At 43.3% G+C, this 19,698-nt stretch overlaps 1 protein-coding gene across 22 annotated transcripts in view; it reads left to right on the top strand.

Moving 5' to 3' along the window:
• The window catches only part of LOC129868173 (disks large homolog 2), a 282,679-nt gene that overhangs the window by 195,806 nt on the left and 67,175 nt on the right, over nucleotides 1-19,698 (top strand). For 21 of the 22 annotated variants that reach the window (XR_008761729.1, XM_055941883.1, XM_055941891.1 and 18 more), the window contains one exon: nucleotides 15,931-15,984. Coding sequence is in view for 21 of the 22 variants with exons in the window: in XM_055941883.1 (XP_055797858.1) it covers nucleotides 15,931-15,984 (54 nt within the window). In the remaining variant the exon portion in view is untranslated. Of the gene's footprint in view, nucleotides 1-154; nucleotides 894-15,930; nucleotides 15,985-19,698 lie in introns of those variants that run through there. The other variant, XM_055941896.1, reaches the window with a different exon arrangement.

Here is a 19,698-nt window from a genome sequence, read left to right as displayed (position 1 = left end):
ACCGATTTGTAGTGTAGGCTCTGCTCTTAAATTCCTACCTGTTCAGAGCATGGATTGCTTCTGCCTGGATTCATGGATTGCTTCTGCCTGGATTCATGGATTGCTTCTGCCTGGATTCATGGATTGCTTCTGCCTGGATTCATGGATGCAATCAAGTTGTGCTGCAGGTTGAGTCATCTACTGACAAAGAGCTACCAACCAGCACACGGCCAGCAACGCAGAAGCGCCAGTACCTTCTCTCTTTGCTCATCTCTGCTTCTCTCGCGCTCTCTCTCTAATTGAGCTTTTCTCTCTCTCCCTGTGTTTCATCTCTGCTTCTCTCCCCCCTCTCTCTCCCTAATTCAGCTTTTCTCTCTCTCTCCCTCTGTTTCATCTCTGCTTATCTCTCTCTCTCTCTCAGTTGATGCCGCTGTTGACACTCACTCTAACAGCAGCGTCTCACTCGCTCACTCACACACTCTCTCAGAGCAGTGACATACTGCCAACTAAACAGTGCCGTTCGTTAATTTATCGTCAAGAGGACTCAAGCATCACCTCTCATTTACAGAGCACGGAAGACGAGAAACCTTAAGAGAGGTAGTGAGGGACGGATTGCGCTGCCTGCTGCCTACCTGAACAAACAGCAGAACTGCTGTGTGGAGATGGATAGAGGGGGATGTGGTGAGGTGCCGTGCTCTTGTGGATGGCAGCACCACCCGCCCCAGGGATACCACTATGGCTCAGTCCCCGGGGGTGCTACCCTTCCCCGGCAGAGGGGCCGTCTTATGGCTACCCACTCGGAAAGCTCCTGGAGGAGCCCTGGGCGCTCTGTGGTCCACGCCAAAGGGAGCAGCTGTGACCTGTTGTCCGATTGCAGCTGTCCACAGAGTCAGAGCTGGCGCGATCAATACCAGGTAACCAACCATGCACTATAGTCCAGATCAGAGGGGACCATTAGGACGACAAGATTTTGCTATCTAGTAATATATGTGCAAGGGTTAGGTTTATGTGTGTGTGTATGCATGTGTGTCTGTGTAAGAGCGTGTGTTTCCTCCTGGCTCTGTATGAGAGGGAATGAGTGGCAGCCACAGCAAACCCACTCACGGGCTAGAGTCAAGGTGCTGAATTTGGATTAAACCTGACCTGTGTAAACTCCACGGTTCTTGGATCAAGGCTGGGAGCAGTATTTTTTTTAAACGTAACCTTTATTTTACTAGGTAAGTCAGTTAAGAACAAATTGTTATTTACAATGAATGCCTACACTGGCCAAACCCAGACAACGCTGGGCCAATTGTGCACCGCCCTATGGGACTACCAACCCTATGGGACTACCAACAGCCGGTTGTGATACAGCCTGGACTTGAACCAGGGTGTCTGTAGTGACACCTCAAGCACTGAGATGCAGTGCCTTAGACTGCTGCGCCACTCAGGAGTCCAGTAGAGCTGGAGTTTTCAACTGTACAATATTGAGAAGCTATGCTAATATGCCCCAACAGGCAAAGCCTAAAATAGATTCTTAAATCCCGCTAACAAACGTTTCCACAGCAATTAAACATGGATGTATGCCTTGTGTTCTCATTCAGACTTGCATTGGTCATTACTCGGTTTCACTGTGTTGCTAAAATGGGTTGTTCTGTAAGATTTATCTCAAAGATTGACACAAGCTGTGGGCACAATGCAAGTAGACATCTAAAAAGAATGTGATTTGAGGATGTGCTGTTCAGAAGATGCACTCTTGCCTGATATGTGAATGGAGCAATGCTTTCCCTGTGAGATGGAAAGTGGCCTATCTGAGGCGCTCTCCTCCCAGTCCATTAGCTTGGTGATGTTAACTGGATAGCTGTATCTGAGATACACAGTGTGAAATAGTGTGTTTGCACAGCTCTTGTGGGTGTGCGTGCAGGAGCGTGTCTTCAGTACTGAAAATCTTGTCACCAGAGTTCCTTGACTTATCAAAGTGTTTTAAAGATTCTGGATGGAAGCATCCTAGGTCTCTGAGATAAGATTTCTGATTTGTGTTGGCAGAGGCTCAGGTGAATTAGTGGGCATATGGAGCTGATGGATATATGGAGCTGAACAGAGAATGTGTGCATCCCAAATTGTACCCTATTTCCGATTTAGTGCACTTACCCCATAGGGTTCTGGTCAAAAGTAGTCAACTATATAGGAAATAGGGTGCTATTTGGGATCCAGACAATCAGTGCTGGGTAACAGAGAGGGGAAGATAAAATATGAGGATTATAGAAAGAATGTGTATGTAGCATGTTTCTTGTTCTCTGTATCACTCTTCATCTCTGGTTTATCTCTTGTTCATCTCTGCTATATTGCCCTCCTCATTTACTGTCCTCCACTCTATTTTCATCTCTACTCCTCTCTACCACTGAATCCCAAATCAACCCCTAGACTCATAAAGGGATTAGATAGGTGTAAGCAAAATGGTACTTACTTCACCTTGCCTTCTGATGGCCTTACCCCTATCCAGGAGGGACTACATTGATTTGGGAGAACCTCTCGCTCTCTCACTGGCCGTGCCTACGCCAAAAAATGTTTTATAGTATGTGAAATGTTGAAAGTAGTACTCTGAATAAGTCATCTAATGCGCGATTGCACTGACTCTTGATTTTTGTCAGAACGGATGATGGGGGGACTGTAACATAATTATAATAATTAATAAAATTATAAAAAGAGATAACAATCGTTTCATACCTTCATTACATTGAGACATGATCACGTCTCTTTTTTCAATTTGTGAGAATACTTGGGAACAGATCTCCTAAATTAAATTCCTTTTTAGCACAATTCCTGATTTGACTCAAAACAAAGATCTACCCCTCATTTTTTAAAATATAGATTTTTTTAAACAAAAATCTCTTGCAGGCCGACCCCTGCCCTTTATAGTGCACTACTTTTGAACAGAACCCTATGGGTGCTATTTGGGACGCAGACATTTTCTTTCTGCATGAGCAAACCAATGGCAGTAACAGGTAAGTAAGTACATGTAGTTGAATAATAATAATACAAAAATAATCTCCAAATATTCGGCGGTAATCCACGGACAGAGTGGTTTAGTTATTGCATGTTTTATACAATGTTTTGCAATTGAGGTGGAGTTCTCATGGCTAAAAGGGTTCTAATACAGCACAAATTGCACCCTGTTCCCTATGTAGTACACTACTTTTGACCAGAGCCCTATGCAACCTGTTCAAAATTACTGAACTTTAAAGGGAATAGGGTGCCATTTGGGACACAGAGTGATATTTCTAATTAACAAGCTCGGTGTATTATAGTTATTAACACCTAATTAACCCCAGAAGTAGATCAGACCCGGCTCCCTTCAGTGAATCCCGCTCAGTCACATTTGTTGGAGGTTCATGCTCTTTCTCAATTAGTCTTTCCTAGATTCCTCGCATCAGCTCTCCTTTCGTCCTTCTCAAAACGCATTGGAGCAGAAGGCCCAAGGGGAGGGACCTTGGATTGTCTCCTCCAATACGGTTGAGAAGGAGGTGAGGAGATAGGATACGAGGAATCCCAGGATGTCAGTGTGTGCCAGTGTCAAGAGAGGAAGACAAATGGTTTGGAAATGGAGTCGAACAATAGTACAGTGTCTGTATGTACTGCATCTATTCAGGACTTATACTGGCACACATGCTGAATGCCGAACTAGAGCACATACACAGCTGTGTGTGTGTGTGTATTTGTATTTATTATGGATCCCCATTTGCCAAGGCAGCAGCTACTCTTCCTGGGGTCCAGCAAAATTAAGGCAGTTATACAATTTTTAAAACATTACAATACATTCATTACAGATTTCACAACACATTAAGTGTGTTCCCTCAAGCCTCTACTCTACTACCACATTATCTACGACACAAAATCCATGTGTACATGTGTGTATAGTGCGTATGTTATCGTGTGTGTGTGCGCGTGTGACATTACGATGTCCAATCTCCAGTGTACATTATGAGTCCTCACTCCTCGTTTACACATGGTGGTTATATAAAAAAAATGCCTCAGCAGTCAAGTTTACAAAGAAACAAAACAAAAATTCTTATGATGGTGCATTTTGCATCATCATAAGTTTTTGCTCTGAACTGAAAGTGCTATCCATCTCGAAAACGTGACTGCTGACTTAGGGATTGTATTAACAGTGAAGCAATGAACAAAATACTTCAAGATCGTTTTTGGAGTGGTATTCCTGGAAAGGCATACAAGGTAACATTGAGTTAGCGTAGCGCAGTCCACCGCCATTCATTTTCATCCGGTTAAATATACACTGCCTTTGAATAACAATCATAATCCTGAATAGCGCCTCCTAATTTGATTTCCCTGAGTACTGTGCATTCAAATGCACTCAATTTCCCAATCTTCCTCTCTCACTTTCTATTTGTACACATGCACGCATACCAGTGGAGGCTGCTGATTGGCTGAATATCTGGGGCGCAGGGTGGTTGGAGTTGTCAAAGCAGAATGACAGAAATATGATGCCAAGTTTTCAAACTACTGGTAGTTTATTGGAGTAGATATATAAAGCGCTCTGTGCATTTGAACAACATCATAAGGTTGATTTTGAAAATACGAGCACTTTTGGATGATGAAAATTAAACCTCTTGAAACTACTTTTTATCTATCTGTGTAACAGTCCTGACCTGTTTTATGTTGTTTTTTATGTGTTTATGGTCAGGGCATGTGTTTTGGGTGGGCAGTCTATGTTATCTGTTTCTATGTTGGTTTTGGGTTACCTGGTATGGCTCTTGATTGGAGGCAGGTGGTTTGCGTTTTCCTCTAATTAGGAGTCATGTTTGGGTGGGGCGTTCTCACTGTTTGTTTGTGGGTGATTGTCTCCTGTGATGTCTCTCGTGTTTTCGATGTATATTCACATTCGGGACTGTTTGGCTGTTCGTGCGTTTAGATGTAACGTTCCTGTCCGTGAGTTGACGTTTGGTGATGTGAGTTTATGTTCAGGTTTCGTTCTACGTCGTTTTGTTATTTTGTAAGTTTGTTAAAGTGTTTGTTTTCGTGTTGCCATCTTCATCGTTGTTATAAAATAAAAGATGGCTTATTTCCCGCAAACCGCATTTTGGTCTGAAGATCCTTCTCTCCTCACCTCATCCGAGGATGAGGAGAGCGACAGCCTTAACAATCTGAATATTTTCTTCACTGTCTGGAAACAAGATCTGATAGTGGCTGAGACCAAACTATTCAATGATACTGTTCCCCAGATACCCGAGAGGAAATGTCATTACCACCACGTCATAAAATGTGCTATTATAGTTGATAAGGAAGTTACAGAAATTGTGCCTAAAGTATTTTATATAACATTTCACATAAACAAAAAGTTTTATAATGTTTTTTTTTTACTGTTTGGAAGTTTTCTTAATTATAAGTATTCATCATTGTCATGTCTAAATGTCCATATATGCCTTGGTGATACTCAGAAACATGAATTTACCACATCAAAATCTTAATATTTTGCATTATTTTATGAATTATCTTAAGAACAAGCATATAAGGTTCACATTTGGGAAAAATCATTAATATTATGTGTAATATAATAGACCTGTTCCTCAAAAATATGTACCGGGATGGTAATGACTTAGCATTGTGGGAATGACAGAGTGTGATGGAAATTACATTTCATATACAGTGCCTTCGGAAAGTATTCAGATCCCTTGACTTTTTTCACATTTTGTTATGTTACAGCCTTATTCTAAAATGTATTAAATCGTTTATTTCCCTAATCAATCTACACACAATACTCCATAATCACAAAGCAAAAACTGTTTTTTAGAAATTTTTGCTAATTAATTTTTAAAAAAATAAGAAAATATCACATTCACATATATACTCAGTACTTTGTTGAAGCACCTTTGGCAGCGATTACAGAGTCTTCTTGGGTAGGACGCAACAAGCTTGGCACACCTGAATTTGGGGAGTTTCTCCCATTCTTCTCAGCAGATCCTCTCAAGCTCTGTCAGGTTGGATGGGGAGCATTGCTGCAGAGCTATTTTCAGAGTTCTCCAGAGATGTTCAATTGGGTTCAAGTCTGGGCTCTGGCTGGGCCACTCAAGAACATTCAGAGACTTGTCCCGAAGCCACTCCTGCGTTGTCTTGGCTGTGTGCTTAGGGTCATCGTCCTGTTGGAAGGTGAACCTTCGCCCCAGTCTGAGGTCCTGAGCACTCTGGAGCAAGTTTTCATTAAGGATCTCTCTGTACCTTGCTCCGTTCATTTGTGCCTTGATCCTGACTAGTCTCCCAGTCCCTGCTATTGAAAAACAACCCCACAGCATTATGTTGCCACCATCATGCTTCACCGTGGGGATGGTGCCAGATTTCTTCCAGACGTGACTCTTGGCATTCAGTTCAAAGAGTTCAATCTTGGTTTCATCAAACCAGAGAATCTTGTTTCTCATGGTCTTAGAGTCTTTAGGTGCCTTTTGGCAAACTCCAAGCGGGCTGTCGCGCCTTTTACTAAGGAGTGGCTTCCACCACTCTACCATAAAGGCCTGATTGGTGGAGTGCTGCAGAGATGGTTGTCCTTCTGGAAGGTCCTCCCATCTCCACAGAAAACTCTAGAGCTGTCACGCCCTGATCTGTTTCACCTGTCCTTGTGCTTGTCTCCACCCCCCTCCAGGTGTCGCCCATCTTCCCAACTTATCCCCTGGGTATTTATACCTGTGTTTTCTGTCTGTCTGTGCCAGTTCGTCTTGTTTGTTCAAGTCAACCAACGTTTTCTCAGCTCCTTGCTTTCTCCAGTCTTTCTTTTTCTCGTCCTGCTGGTTTTGACCCTTGCCTGTCCTGACTCTGAGCCTGCCTGCCTGACCACTCTGCCTGACCCTGAGCCTGCCTGCCGTCCTGTACCTTTGCCGCTACTCTGGATTATTGACCCCTGCCTGCCTTGACCTGTTGTTTGCATGCCCCTGTTGCAATAAACATTGTTACTTCAACACAGTCTGCACTTGGGTCTTACCTCAAACCTGATAAGAGCTCTGTCAGAGTGACCATCGTGTTCTTAGTCACCTCCCTGTCCATGACCTTTCTCCCCCAAGTGCTCAGTTTGGCTGGGCGGCCAGCTCTAGGAAGAGTCTTGTTGATTCCAAACTTCTTCCATTTAAGAATGATGGAGACCAATGTGTTCTTGGGGACCTTCAATGCTGCAGAATGTTTTTCCCCAGATCTGTGCCTCGACACAATCCTGTCTCGGAGCTCTATGGACAATTCCTTCGACCTCATGGCTTGGTGTTTCTCTGACATGCACTGTCAACTGTGGGACCTTATATAGACAGGTGTGTGCTTTTCCAAATCATGTCCAATCAATTGAATTTACCACAAGTGGACTTCAATCAAGTTGTATAAACATCTCAATGGTGATCAATGGAAACAGGATGCACCTGAGCTCAATTTCGAGTCACATAGGAAAGGGTCTGAATACTTACAGTACTGTGCAAAAGTTTTAGGCAGGTGTGAAAAAATGCTGTAAAGTAAGAATACTTTCAAAAATAGACATGTTAATATATTATATTTATCAATTAACAAAATGCAAAGTGAGTGAACAGAAGAAAAATCTACATCAAATCAATATTTGGTGTGACCACCCTTTGCCTTCAAAACAGCATCAATTCTTCTAGGTACACTTGCACACAGTTTTTAAGGAACTCGGCATGTAGGTTGTCCCAAACATCTTAGAGAACTAACCACAGTTCTTCTGTGGATTTAGGCAGCCTCAGGTGCTTCTCTTTCTACATGTAATCCCAGACAGACTAGATGATGTTGAGATCAGGGCTCTGTGGGGGCCATACCATCACCTCCAGGACTCCTTGTTCTTCTTTACGCTGAAGATAGTTCTTAATGACTTTCGCTGTATGTTTGGGGTCGTTGTCATGCTGCAGAATAAATTTGGGGCCAATAAGATGCCTCCCTAATTGTATTTCATGATGGATAACTATCTGCCTGTACTTCTCAGCATTGAGGAGACCATTCATTCTGACCAAATCCCCAACTCCATTTGCAGAAATGCAGTCCCAAACTTGCAAGGAACCTCCACCATGCTTCACTTTTGCCTGCAGACACTCATTCGTGAACTGCTTTCCAGCCCTCTGCTACAGCCAAATATTTCGATTTTGACTCATCAGTCCAGAGAACCTGCTGCCATTTTTCGGCACCCCAGTTCCTGTGTTTTTGTGTAATGGTTGAGTCGCTTGGCCTTGTTTCCAAGTCGGAGGTATGGCTTTTTGACCTCAAGTCTTCCATGAAGGCCACTTCTGACCAGACTTATCCGGACAGTAGATGGGTGTACTAGGGTCCCACTGTTTTCTGCCAATTCTGAACTGATGGCACTGCTGGACGTCTTCCGATTGCGAAGGGAAGTAAGCATGATGTGTCTTTCATCTGCTGCAGTAAGTTTCCTTGGCCGACCACTGGGTCTACAGGCCTCAACATTGCCCGTTTCTTTGTGCTTCTTCAAAAGAGCTTAGACAGCACATCTGGAAACCCCTGTCTGCCTTGAAATTTCTGCCTGGGAGAGACCTTGCTGATGCAGTATAACTACCTTGTCTTGTTGCTGTGCTCAGTCTTGCCATGGTGTATGACTTTTGACAGTAAACTGTCTTCAGCATCCTCACCTTGTTAGCTGAGTTTGGCTGTTCCTCACCCAGTTGTATTCGTCCTACACAGCTGTTTCTGTTAATGGTTGTGTTTCAACCTACATATTGAATAGATGATCATTAGCACCTGTTTGGTATAATTGTTTAATCATACACCTGACTATATGCCTACAAAATCCCTGACTTTTTGCAAGTGTACCTACAAGAATTGATGCTGTTTTGAAGTCAAAGTGTGGTCACCCCAAGTATGGATATGATTTAGATTTTTATTCTGTTCACTCACTTTGCATTTAGTTAATTGATAAATATAATCTATTAACATGCCTATTTTTGAAAGCATTCTTACTTTACAATTTTTTTTCACACCTGCCTAAAACTTTTGCACTGTACTGTATGTAAATAAGATATTTCTGTTTTTAAATGTTTGTACATTTGCAAAAATTTCAAAAACCTGTTTTCACTTTGTCATTATGGGGTATTGTGTGTAGATTGCTGAATTTTTATTTAATGCATTTAAAAATAAGGCTGTAATGTAACAAAATGTGGTAAAAGTCAAGAGGTCTGAATACTTTCCAAAGGCACTGTAAAACAACTGATGAAAAATACTATTCAATCAATCAATCAATCAAGTTTATTTTATATAGCCCTTCGTACATCAGCTAATGTCTCGAAGTGCTGTAGAGACCCAGCCTAAAACCCCAAACAGCTAGAATGCAGGTGTAGAAGCACGTTTAATTTGATTGAAGATACAGAATACACCATTAAAAACCTAAAAAAAGTTTACATGCCTCAACAACTTAAAGTATCTTTTAGAACAATTTGGGGATTCAATGCATTAGGCAGAAATACATGGTTGGAAACACTGGTTGACATTAAACAAATTATTGTTCACCGGCTGCTATTGATTCAGACTAATGAGACAGGTGTTAAATACACCTATTTCAGTTTTGCATGTCAAAAACCGAATGACCACTGCTTTACATGCTGCCACTGTTTTGAAGAGATTAGATTATACTATTTAGAATGAGCAGCCAGCTCATGAACGAACAAGTGCACCAGAGAGAAATTATTTATATGGGGGATACAACCTTCCCAGCTCTGCAGATTTTGCAGCGAAGAGGCAGAATCATAAGGTAATTTGTTTTGGTAAAGTCCATACGTAGCTTGTTTTTGGTCACAGCTCCAAGAATGGCTGAAGAATTGCAATATTCTTCAGGAGCTAACCCTGCAGATAGCACTACTGGGCGATCTGAAAGTCATAGTCAATCGATCAATAATAGAATAATACTTTTAGCAAAAAGATGATTTTACATTTACAATCTGTATAAACAATGAGAATAGAAAGGTTCTGAACTTTTGTGAAACATCACAGCACAGTTAACAATATATGGCAAATAGAAATCCAATATGGATGGGGTTAAGAGATAGATGGGAGGGGTTGAATGGAGCTGAAGGTTGGGACTAATAACAACAAGATAACTAATGTAAAACATACTGTGCCCGTAAACGTATATAGGTTAAGAACTTTTTTGAAAGAGCACAGTTTGAAAGATATGGCAAATAAAAATCAAACCGGATGGACATCAGAAATAGATGGGAGAGGTTGAGGGTAGAGGAAGGACAGGAGTAAAAACAAACAAAATAGAACTATTGTAAAATAGACTGTGTCCATGAAATGTATATAGTATGTATTAGCTGGAAATACAGGCCTAAACGTTGTTGTTCGCTAGTTTGCTCCAATTGGGGGAGGGGTTGGAGGGTAGTAAAGGAAATATATTTATATATTTGTATATATATGTATATGTATGTATTTGTATATGTATGTATTTGTATATGTATGTATTTATATGTATGTATTTGTATATGTATGTATTTATATGTGTATGTATGTATATTTGTGTATACATAAATATTTGCAAAAAAATATATGGGGAAGTGATGCAGACAATTACATTGATGGAAGCTACAATCTATCTGCAATATTAAAGCTGATCTACCCCCTAAAAAAATATATAATACAAATTATAATAATAATAACAATTAGCATTTTCTGAGGCTGGTAACTCTAATCAACTCATCCTCTGCAGCAGAGGTAACTCTGGGTGTTCCTTTCCTGTGGCGGTCCTCATGAGCGGCAGTTTCATCATAGCGCTGGATGGTTTTTGCGACTGTTGTTTTCTTTTGCTTATTTGACCTGTTCTTGCCATAATATGGACTTGGTCTTTTACCAAATAGGGCTATCTTCTGTATAGCAACCCTACCTTTTCACAACACAACTGATTGGCTCAAACACACTAAGAAAGAAAGAAATTCCACAAAATAACTTTTAACAAGGCACACCTGTTAATTGAAATTAATTCCAGATGACTACCTCATGAAGCTGGTTGAGAGAATGCCAAGAGTATGCAAAGCTGTCATCAAGGCAAAGGGTGGCTACTTTGAAGAAACTCAAATATTGTTTAACACTTTTTTGGTTAATACATGATTCCATATTTGTTATTTTATTGTCTTGATTTCTTCACTATTATTCTACAATGTAGAAAATAGTAAAAGTCATAACTGTTCTGATTATTTATCTAAAGCTTTTTGCTTTAGCGCAATCTGTACCTGATAGACCAGATCTAGTCTCACGTGTGGAAGCAAGCCATCTGTCGCTGAGAGACTCACTGGGATGGAGACTAGAGCAGACCCAGAGGATCTGACTGAACGGACGCACATTTGAGTGCCCCAGGACAGTCTCTTTACCTTGTGCTGTGACAATTTATGTTATGAGTTCCCCCTCATAGCAAATAGATGGCAAAACAATCCAAGCAATGTTCACACATCCTATGCGCCCGCGGAGCAGCTGCTGCTGGCAAAGTCACTGAGGGGCAGAGAAGTACATTGCATTTGGAAAGTATTCAGACCCCTTCACCTTTTCCACATTTTGTTACGTTTACAGCCTTATTCTAAAATGGATTAAATCAACATTTTCCTCATCAATCTACACACAATACCCCATAATGACAAAGCAAAACTGTTTTTTAGAAGTGTTAGCAAATTTCTTTGCCACCGCCTGTGAATGTTAAAATGTGACACACACACACACACACACACACACACACACACACACACACACACACACACACACACACACACACACACACACACACTGATCTGTCTACCTGATCTAAACAATTTGCCTTTGTGAAACATCATGGAGCTTCAGTTGATGGAAACCCAGCTAGCAATGAGAAATCGGCACAGAAGCGGCCCTCTTCCGGGGGGCTGGAACTGATTGAATCGGCCCGGAATCGGGTGTCGGACTCGGCCCGGAATCAAAATGAATGACTGCCAAGTACATCAGACCGTTTCCGTCTACCGGAATACAGCGACTTTGCCCAATTTTGTCATTTTAAATATTACTATTATACATTCAAATTATACCCATCCACAGATTTTTTTTTTTATATATATATTTTTTAACCCCCTTTTCTTCATGTTCAATTGTCTTGTCTCATCGCTGCAACTCCCGTAGAGCCTCGGGAGAGGTGAAGGTCGAGAACCTTGCATCCTTTCGAAACACAACCCTGCCAAGCTGCACTGCTTCTTGACACAATGCACGCTTAACCCGGCAACCATGTCAGCATGCATGCGCCTGGCCCACCACAGGAGTCGCTATAGTGCGATGCGACAAGGACATCCCGGCCGGCCAAACCCTCCCCTAACCCGGACGACGCTGGGCCAATTGTGCGTCGCCTGATCAGTCTCCCGGTCGAGGCCGGCACGGGTATCGAACCAGCATCTGTAGCAATGCAGTTTGAAACACTACGATGCAGTGTCTTAGACTGCTGCGCCACCCGGGAGGCCCCATCCACAAAGTTTTGAATGCTTATGTCATGGATCCCTCCGGGAACATTCATTATGCACACCTGTCCCCTATTCCCACTGATTAGTACTTGTATAAGTGTGCTCTTTGGTTTCCATTGGGCTGTCGATTTTTGTTACAATGTCCGTTGGTGCGTGTGAGTACCTGTGCTATGTGTTTTGGGCTTTCGTGCCCTTGTGGATTGCGCAGATGATTACGGGTCTCTTCCCGTGTGTTAATTATATTATTGAAATTTATTCGGGACTTTAGACGTGATGCGTTGGAAGAATTTGTTCAAGAAGGAGAGGTTAGCGCCGCACGGCCAGTGTGCTTGCTAATTCAAGAGGGAAATAGTTCGTTCTGGATCCAAACAAAGACGGTTCTGGACAATGGACCCCTTTACAACATTCTGATGGAAGATCAACAAAGATAAGGTCCCAATTTGGGATGCTATTTCATATATCTGTCGAACTGTGCTATCGCTACCGATTACTTGGAATCAATGCTGTTGTGTGTTAGCTATTGCAGTAAGCTAATATAACGATATATTGTGTTTTCGCTGTAAAACACTTAAAAAATCGGAAATATTGTCTGTATTCACAAGATCTTTGTCTTTCATTTTGCTATACACCATATATTTTTCTGAAATGTTTTATGATGAGTAATTAGGTAGTTGACGTTGGTGTCTGTATTTACTCTGGCTACTCCCGTGCTATTTCTGACTGTAGCTATGATGGTAGCATCAATGTAAAACTGATTTATAGCTCAAATATGCACATTTTTCGAACAAAACATAGATTTATTGTGTAACATGTTATAGGACTGTCATCTGAGGAAGTTGTTTCTAGGTTTGTTTGGTTGGATCTTGGTTAGTTAGGTTGGCTTTGTGCATGCTACCTGTGCTGTGAAAAATGTCTGTCCTCTTTTGTATTTGGTGGTGAACTAACATAAATATATGTGGTGTTTTTGCTGTAAAACATTTTAAAAATCGGACACGTTGGCTGGATTCACAAGATGTTTATCTTTCAAATGCTGTATTGGACTTGTTAATGTGTGAAAGTTAAATATAAAAAAAAAAATAGATTTTGAATTTCGCGCCCTGCAATTGAGCTGGATGTTGTCATAAGTGTACCGATGTCGGGCCAGCCAGCCTAACAGGTTAATCATTGTGCGTGTGTGTTATTTATTCGAGGTACTCCTCGCTCTTTTGTTTTGGGATTCTACGTTGTGTGTTTTGTTACGTATTTGTTTGGTCTTCATCCCCGTTCCCTTACACGGCATGCCGTGATTTGGGGTATAATAAAAAGCCCTATTACGCATTCCTGCGCCTGTCTCCCGAATCATTGTTACCAACGTGACAGCTTAGTAATTGCCCTGCACAAAGTATCAAAAGTACATTTTTGGATCACAGAAACAATGACAAATATGGAAAATAAATAAATAATGAAATGTTAATTATATAAAATTAAATTAAATTAAATAAATAACACACACGCACAATGATTAACCAATGATTAACGTGACAGCTTAGTAATTGCCCTGCACAAAGTTGCCCTGCACAAAGTATCAAAAGTACATTTTTGGATCACAGAAACAATGAGAAATTATGGAAAATAAATAAATAATGAAATGTTAATTATATAAAGCAGCCCGTGTAATCGTCTGATAGAGAGTAGCCACAATCGGCCCGATCCCCAAGTAATACATTTGGGCCAGACAACTCACACCGGCCACATGACGTCGGCCGAGTCTGACTCTCAGCAGAGTGCCTGGACTCTCAGCCGGAATCGGCCCAGATCACTGTGCTAGCTGGGAACATCTTAAGGATTTGACGTAATTCTTACCCGCTTCCTTTAAAAATGGCCCAAACAACGTTCTTCTATAGCACCTCAACTCTTTTTTATTGCACATTTTATTACCTGCAGTGGCACTCTGGTTATTGGCAGCGGACCATCTGGACTGTTCAAACTGACAAGGAACATTGATGAATGTGAAAACGTCTCACTTTTCGTATGTTTTTAACTTCTCAGGAAATTAAAGGCCTTAGTTAGAAAGGCTAAAAGACACTTAATTGGAAAGGCTATTGGGAGCTAATTGTGGAGCAATGAAATATCTTAGAATTATCTGTTCGCAGAAGACTTGCAAATATTCGTATAGTCTCACCTGGATGGAAGCTGTATCATTAGTTATCAGTCCACTCTATTTACTTCACATGCCATAAACCATTCTGTGGGCATTGTTTACTGTTATTATGGATTATTATTATTAGAGGCCTGCACATTTAGCGTGCATAATACTCTATGCCTTCAGAAAGTATTCACACCTCTTGACTTTTTCCTTTTTTTTGTATTACAGACTGAATTTTGTATTAATTCAATTGAGAATTGTCACATACACCAGATAGGTGCAATTTTACACGAGCAACCATAGTAGTACGGTGCACCTGGAGCAAATTAGGGTTAAGTGCCTTGCTCAAAGACACATAGACAGATTTTTCATCTTGTCGGCTTAGGTATTTGAACCAGCGATTTATCAGTTACTGGCCTAACGTTTTAACCGCTAGGCTAAAATTATACTGCAAAAATGTGGCAAAACAATTCACTTTTTGTCCTGAATCCAATACAACACATTACTGAGTACCACTCTTCATATTCTCAAGCATAGTGGTGACTGCATCATGTTCTGGGTATGCTTGTAATCGTTAAGGACTGGGGAGTTTTTCAGGATAAAAAATAAATGGAATGAAGCTAAGCACAGGCAAAATCCCAGAGGAAAACCTGGTTCAGTCTGCTCTCCACCAGACACTGGGAGAAGAATTCCCCCTTCAGCAGGACAATAACCTAAAACACAAGGCCAAATCTACACTGGAGTTGCTTACCAAGAAGACAGTGAATGTTCCTGAGTGGCCGAGTTACAGTTTTGACTATAATCTGCTTGAAAATCAATGGCAAGACCTGAAAATGGTTATCTAGCAATGATCAACAACCAATTTGACAGTGCTTGAAGCATTTTGAAAATAATTATGGGCACATGTTTCACAATCCAGGTGTGGAAAGCTCTTAATAACTTACCCAGAAAGACTCACAGCTGTAATCGCGGCCAAAGCTGCTTCTACAAAGTATCGACTCAGGGGTGTGAATACTTACCTAAATTAGTTATTTTCAATAAATTAGCAAATATTTCTAAAAACATGTTTTTTCACTTTCATTATGGGGTATTGTGTGTACATGGGGGGGGGGGGGAATATTTAATCCATTTTGAATTCAGGCTGTGACACAACAAAATGTGGATTAAGTCAAGGGGTATGAATAGTTTCTGAAGGCACTGTATTCTGGGATGGTTTAGCATTTGTAAGACGGCTCTTGAATTCCTCATGATACAGGGTGAAGTCACCACATGATCCAGGGGCTGTCCCCTGGATCCATTTATAGAAAGTAGGTCACTAGTGGGTTTAGGCATCTCTTGCTGTTTCTTATCCTCCTCCCCACTCTCTCTCTTTTTCAGGCGAGTCCCGCTCCAATAATTGTCAACACCGACACTCTGGAGAGCGTACCTTACGTGAGTTCCTTTTTATCTTTTATGCTTCGCCCCATTTTTTTTTGCATTTGATTATATTTTGGCAATTCATTTAGTTATGTTTATAAGCACAAACAACATATATTTCCCTGTGTATTCACTTTAAGTAGTCTTTATTAGCCATATGAGAGGGGAATTATGTTTTGAGGATGGATAAGACTTTTCAGCATGTAACGATACTCTAAATCCTCCTCCTCCTCAGACGAGGAGAGGAGAGAGGGATCTGAAGACCAATGTGCAGCGAGGTATGATGACATGATTTATTTAAGACACGACAAAACAACAAACACGACGTAGACAGAAAACGAACTATACTTGAATAAACTACAAAACAAATAAACGATGAAAACAGACCTGGACACGAACTTACATATAACTTGAAGAACGCACGAACAGGTACACGACTACAAACAAACGCTACAGTCCCGTGTGGCACGAACATACATACAGACACAGGAGACAACCACCCACAAACAAACAGTGTGAAAACACCTACCTTAATATGGCTCTCAATCAGAGGAAATGAAAACCACCTGCCTCTAATTGAGAGCCATATCAGGTCACCCTTAAACCAACATAGAAACAGAAAACATAGACTGCCCACCCAAACTCACGTCCTGACCAGCTAACACATACACAAACTAACAGAAAACAGGTCAGGAACGTGACATAACCCCCCCCTCAAGGTGCGTACTCCGAACGCACCACCAAAAGTCTAGGGGAGGGTCTGGGTGGGCATCTGACCACGGTGGTGGCTCCGGCTCCGGACGCTGTCCCAATCCCACCATAATAAATCCCCGCTTCTGTGTCTTCCTCAAGGTGGCGACCCTCGCCACCGACCTTGGACTGGGAACCCTAGACATGGGTCCCGCTGGATTTAGGGGCCGCCCCGGACTGAGGGACGGCAGCTCCGGACTGAGGGACAACACCGGACTGGCTGGCGGATCCTGGCTGGCTGGCTCTGGCGGATCCTGGCTGGATGACGGCTCTGGCTGGTCATGGCTCGCTGACGGCTCTGGCTGGTCATGGCTCGCTGACGGCTCTGGCTGGTCATGGCTCGCTGACGGCTCTGGCTGGTCATGGCTCGCTGACGGCTCTGAAGGCTGGTCATGGCTCGCTGACGGCTCTGAAGGCTGGTCCTGGCCGGACGGCTCTGAAGGCTGATCCGGTCTGGCGGAAGGCTCTGAAGGCTGATCCGGTCTGGCGGAAGGCTCTGAAGGCTGATCCGGTCTGGCGGAAGGCTCTGGCTGATCCGGTCTGGCGGAAGGCTCTGGCTGATCCGGTCTGGCGGAAGGCTCTGGCTGATCCGGTCTGGCGGAAGGCTCTGGCTGATCCGGTCTGGCGGAAGGCTCTGGCTGATCCGGTCTGGCGGACGGCTCTAGCGGCTCCTGTCTGGCGGACGGCTCTGTAGGCTCCTGGCAGACGGGCGGCTTTGCAGGCTCATGGCAGACGGGCAGCTTTGCAGGCTCATGGCAGACGGGCAGCTTTGCAGGCTCATGGCAGACGGGCAGCTTTGCAGGCTCATGGCAGACGGGCAGCTTTGCAGGCTCATGGCAGACGGGCAGCTCAGGCGCCGCTGGGCAGACGGGCAGTTCAGGCGACGCTGGGCAGACGGGCAGCTCAGGCACCGCTGGGCAGACGGGCAGCTCAGGCACCGCTGGGCAGACGGGCACACCTGTAGGGAGGAGACGGAGAGACAGCCTGGTGCGTGGGGCTGCCACAGGACCCACCAGGCTGGAGAGACCTACAGGAGGCTTGATGTTAAAAGGCACCTGAAGGACCGGGCTGTGGGGGAGCACTGGAGCTCTGGTGCGCAGCCTTGGCACCACTCCCCCAGGCTGACATACTACTCCAGCCCGTACCCTCCAGAGTGCAGGCACAGGTTGAACCGGGCTGTGGATGAGCACTGGAGATCTAGTGCCTACTACGCGCACTTCTCCCTTAGGCTCCACTCCCACATTTGCCCGGTACGAGCGGAGCGTAGGCATAGGACGCACTGCACCCTCCCAGCGCCCCGGAGACACAGCACGCAGAGCCGGCGCAGGATACCCTGGACCGAAACTGCGTACCGGAGACCAGACGCGCTGAGCAGGCACAATACGCCCCGGCTGGATGCCCACACTCACTTGACACTTTCGGGGGGCTGCCCTATAGCGCACCAGGCTATGGGCACGCACTGGCGACACCGTGCGCTTAACCGCATAACACGGTGCCTGACCAGTGACGCGTTGCTTATAATAAGCACGAGGAGTGCGCTCAGGTCTGCTACCGGGCTTAGCCACACTCCTCTCTAGCCCCCCCCCAAAAAAATTCTGGGGTTGCCTCTCGTACCTGTCCCGCTGCCGTGCTGCCTCCTCATATCGCCGCCGCTCAGCACTCGCTTCCTCCAGCTCAGCTTTGGGGGCGGCGATACTCCCCAGCCTGTGCCCAGGGTCCTTCTCCATTCAAGATCTCCTCCCATGTCCATGAATCCTGGGATTTCTGCGGTTGCTTTCGCTGCCCTTTTCCCCGCTGCTTGGTTCTGGTAATTTGGTGGGTGGTTCTGTAACGATACTCTAAATCCTCCTCCTCCTCAGACGAGGAGAGGAGAGAGGGATCTGAAGACCAATGTGCAGCGAGGTATGATGACATGATTTATTTAAGACACGACAAAACAACAAACACGACGTAGACAGAAAACAAACTATACTTGAATAAACTACAAAACAAATAAACGATGAAAACAGACCTGGACACGAACTTACATATAACTTGAAGAACGCACGAACAGGTACACGACTACAAACAAACGCTACAGTCCCGTGTGGCACGAACATACATACAGACACAGGAGACAACCACCCACAAACAAACAGTGTGAAAACACCTACCTTAATATGGCTCTCAATCAGAGGAAATGAAAACCACCTGCCTCTAATTGAGAGCCATATCAGGTCACCCTTAAACCAACATAGAAACAGAAAACATAGACTGCCCACCCAAACTCACGTCCTGACCAGCTAACACATACACAAACTAACAGAAAACAGGTCAGGAACGTGACACAGCACTGTTTGTCAATGGACACAATGTTATATTCTTAAATATTTATCTGAAACACAATATACAGTATATGGGTAAAACAAATAAGGCCGCTGTTGTGAATTATTGATAGTTTTTATAAATAAAACACCAACACAGGACCACTGATTTGTACAGCCCAAAAGCCTGCATTTTGGTTTGACATCAGAACTTTTCTCTTATTTATTATGGATGCCTTCTCTTTGTTGGCACTGGGATTCTGGTGGGACGAAGTCCTTCAAAAGCCATTTGGACACAATTTGGAGTGAGATGGTAAATGAATGAGCAAGATTTAGGGTGAAAGTAAAGTAAGGTGCTGTATGAAATGTAATCTGTTGTAGTAGAGGAAGGGAATGTCATGGGAGGATGTTTTTAAACATAATTAGAAGCTATAAAGCGGCTTGTTTAGTGCCATGTAGCCGGTCCAGTCAGCTACACTGTATACAAACAGTAGCATCTTCTTGATGACTCTGTCCTTCAAGAAAGCTGCAGCAAATTACATTTTAACTTCATAATGAACAGAGCAGAGAACGCATCACTGTAATGGAAGACAGTTGCATAATACAAAGCCTGGAAGAAGCATGTTATTCCCTCATGATGCTAATCACATTTTGTCCCTCGACTGTTTCCAATAAA

This window comes from Salvelinus fontinalis, chromosome 13 (genome assembly GCF_029448725.1).
Source record: "Salvelinus fontinalis isolate EN_2023a chromosome 13, ASM2944872v1, whole genome shotgun sequence".
In the NCBI taxonomy this organism is placed as follows: domain Eukaryota; kingdom Metazoa; phylum Chordata; class Actinopteri; order Salmoniformes; family Salmonidae; genus Salvelinus; species Salvelinus fontinalis.
Note: the sequence above shows the minus strand (reverse complement) of the source record. Positions and strands in the feature narration are given on the sequence as shown.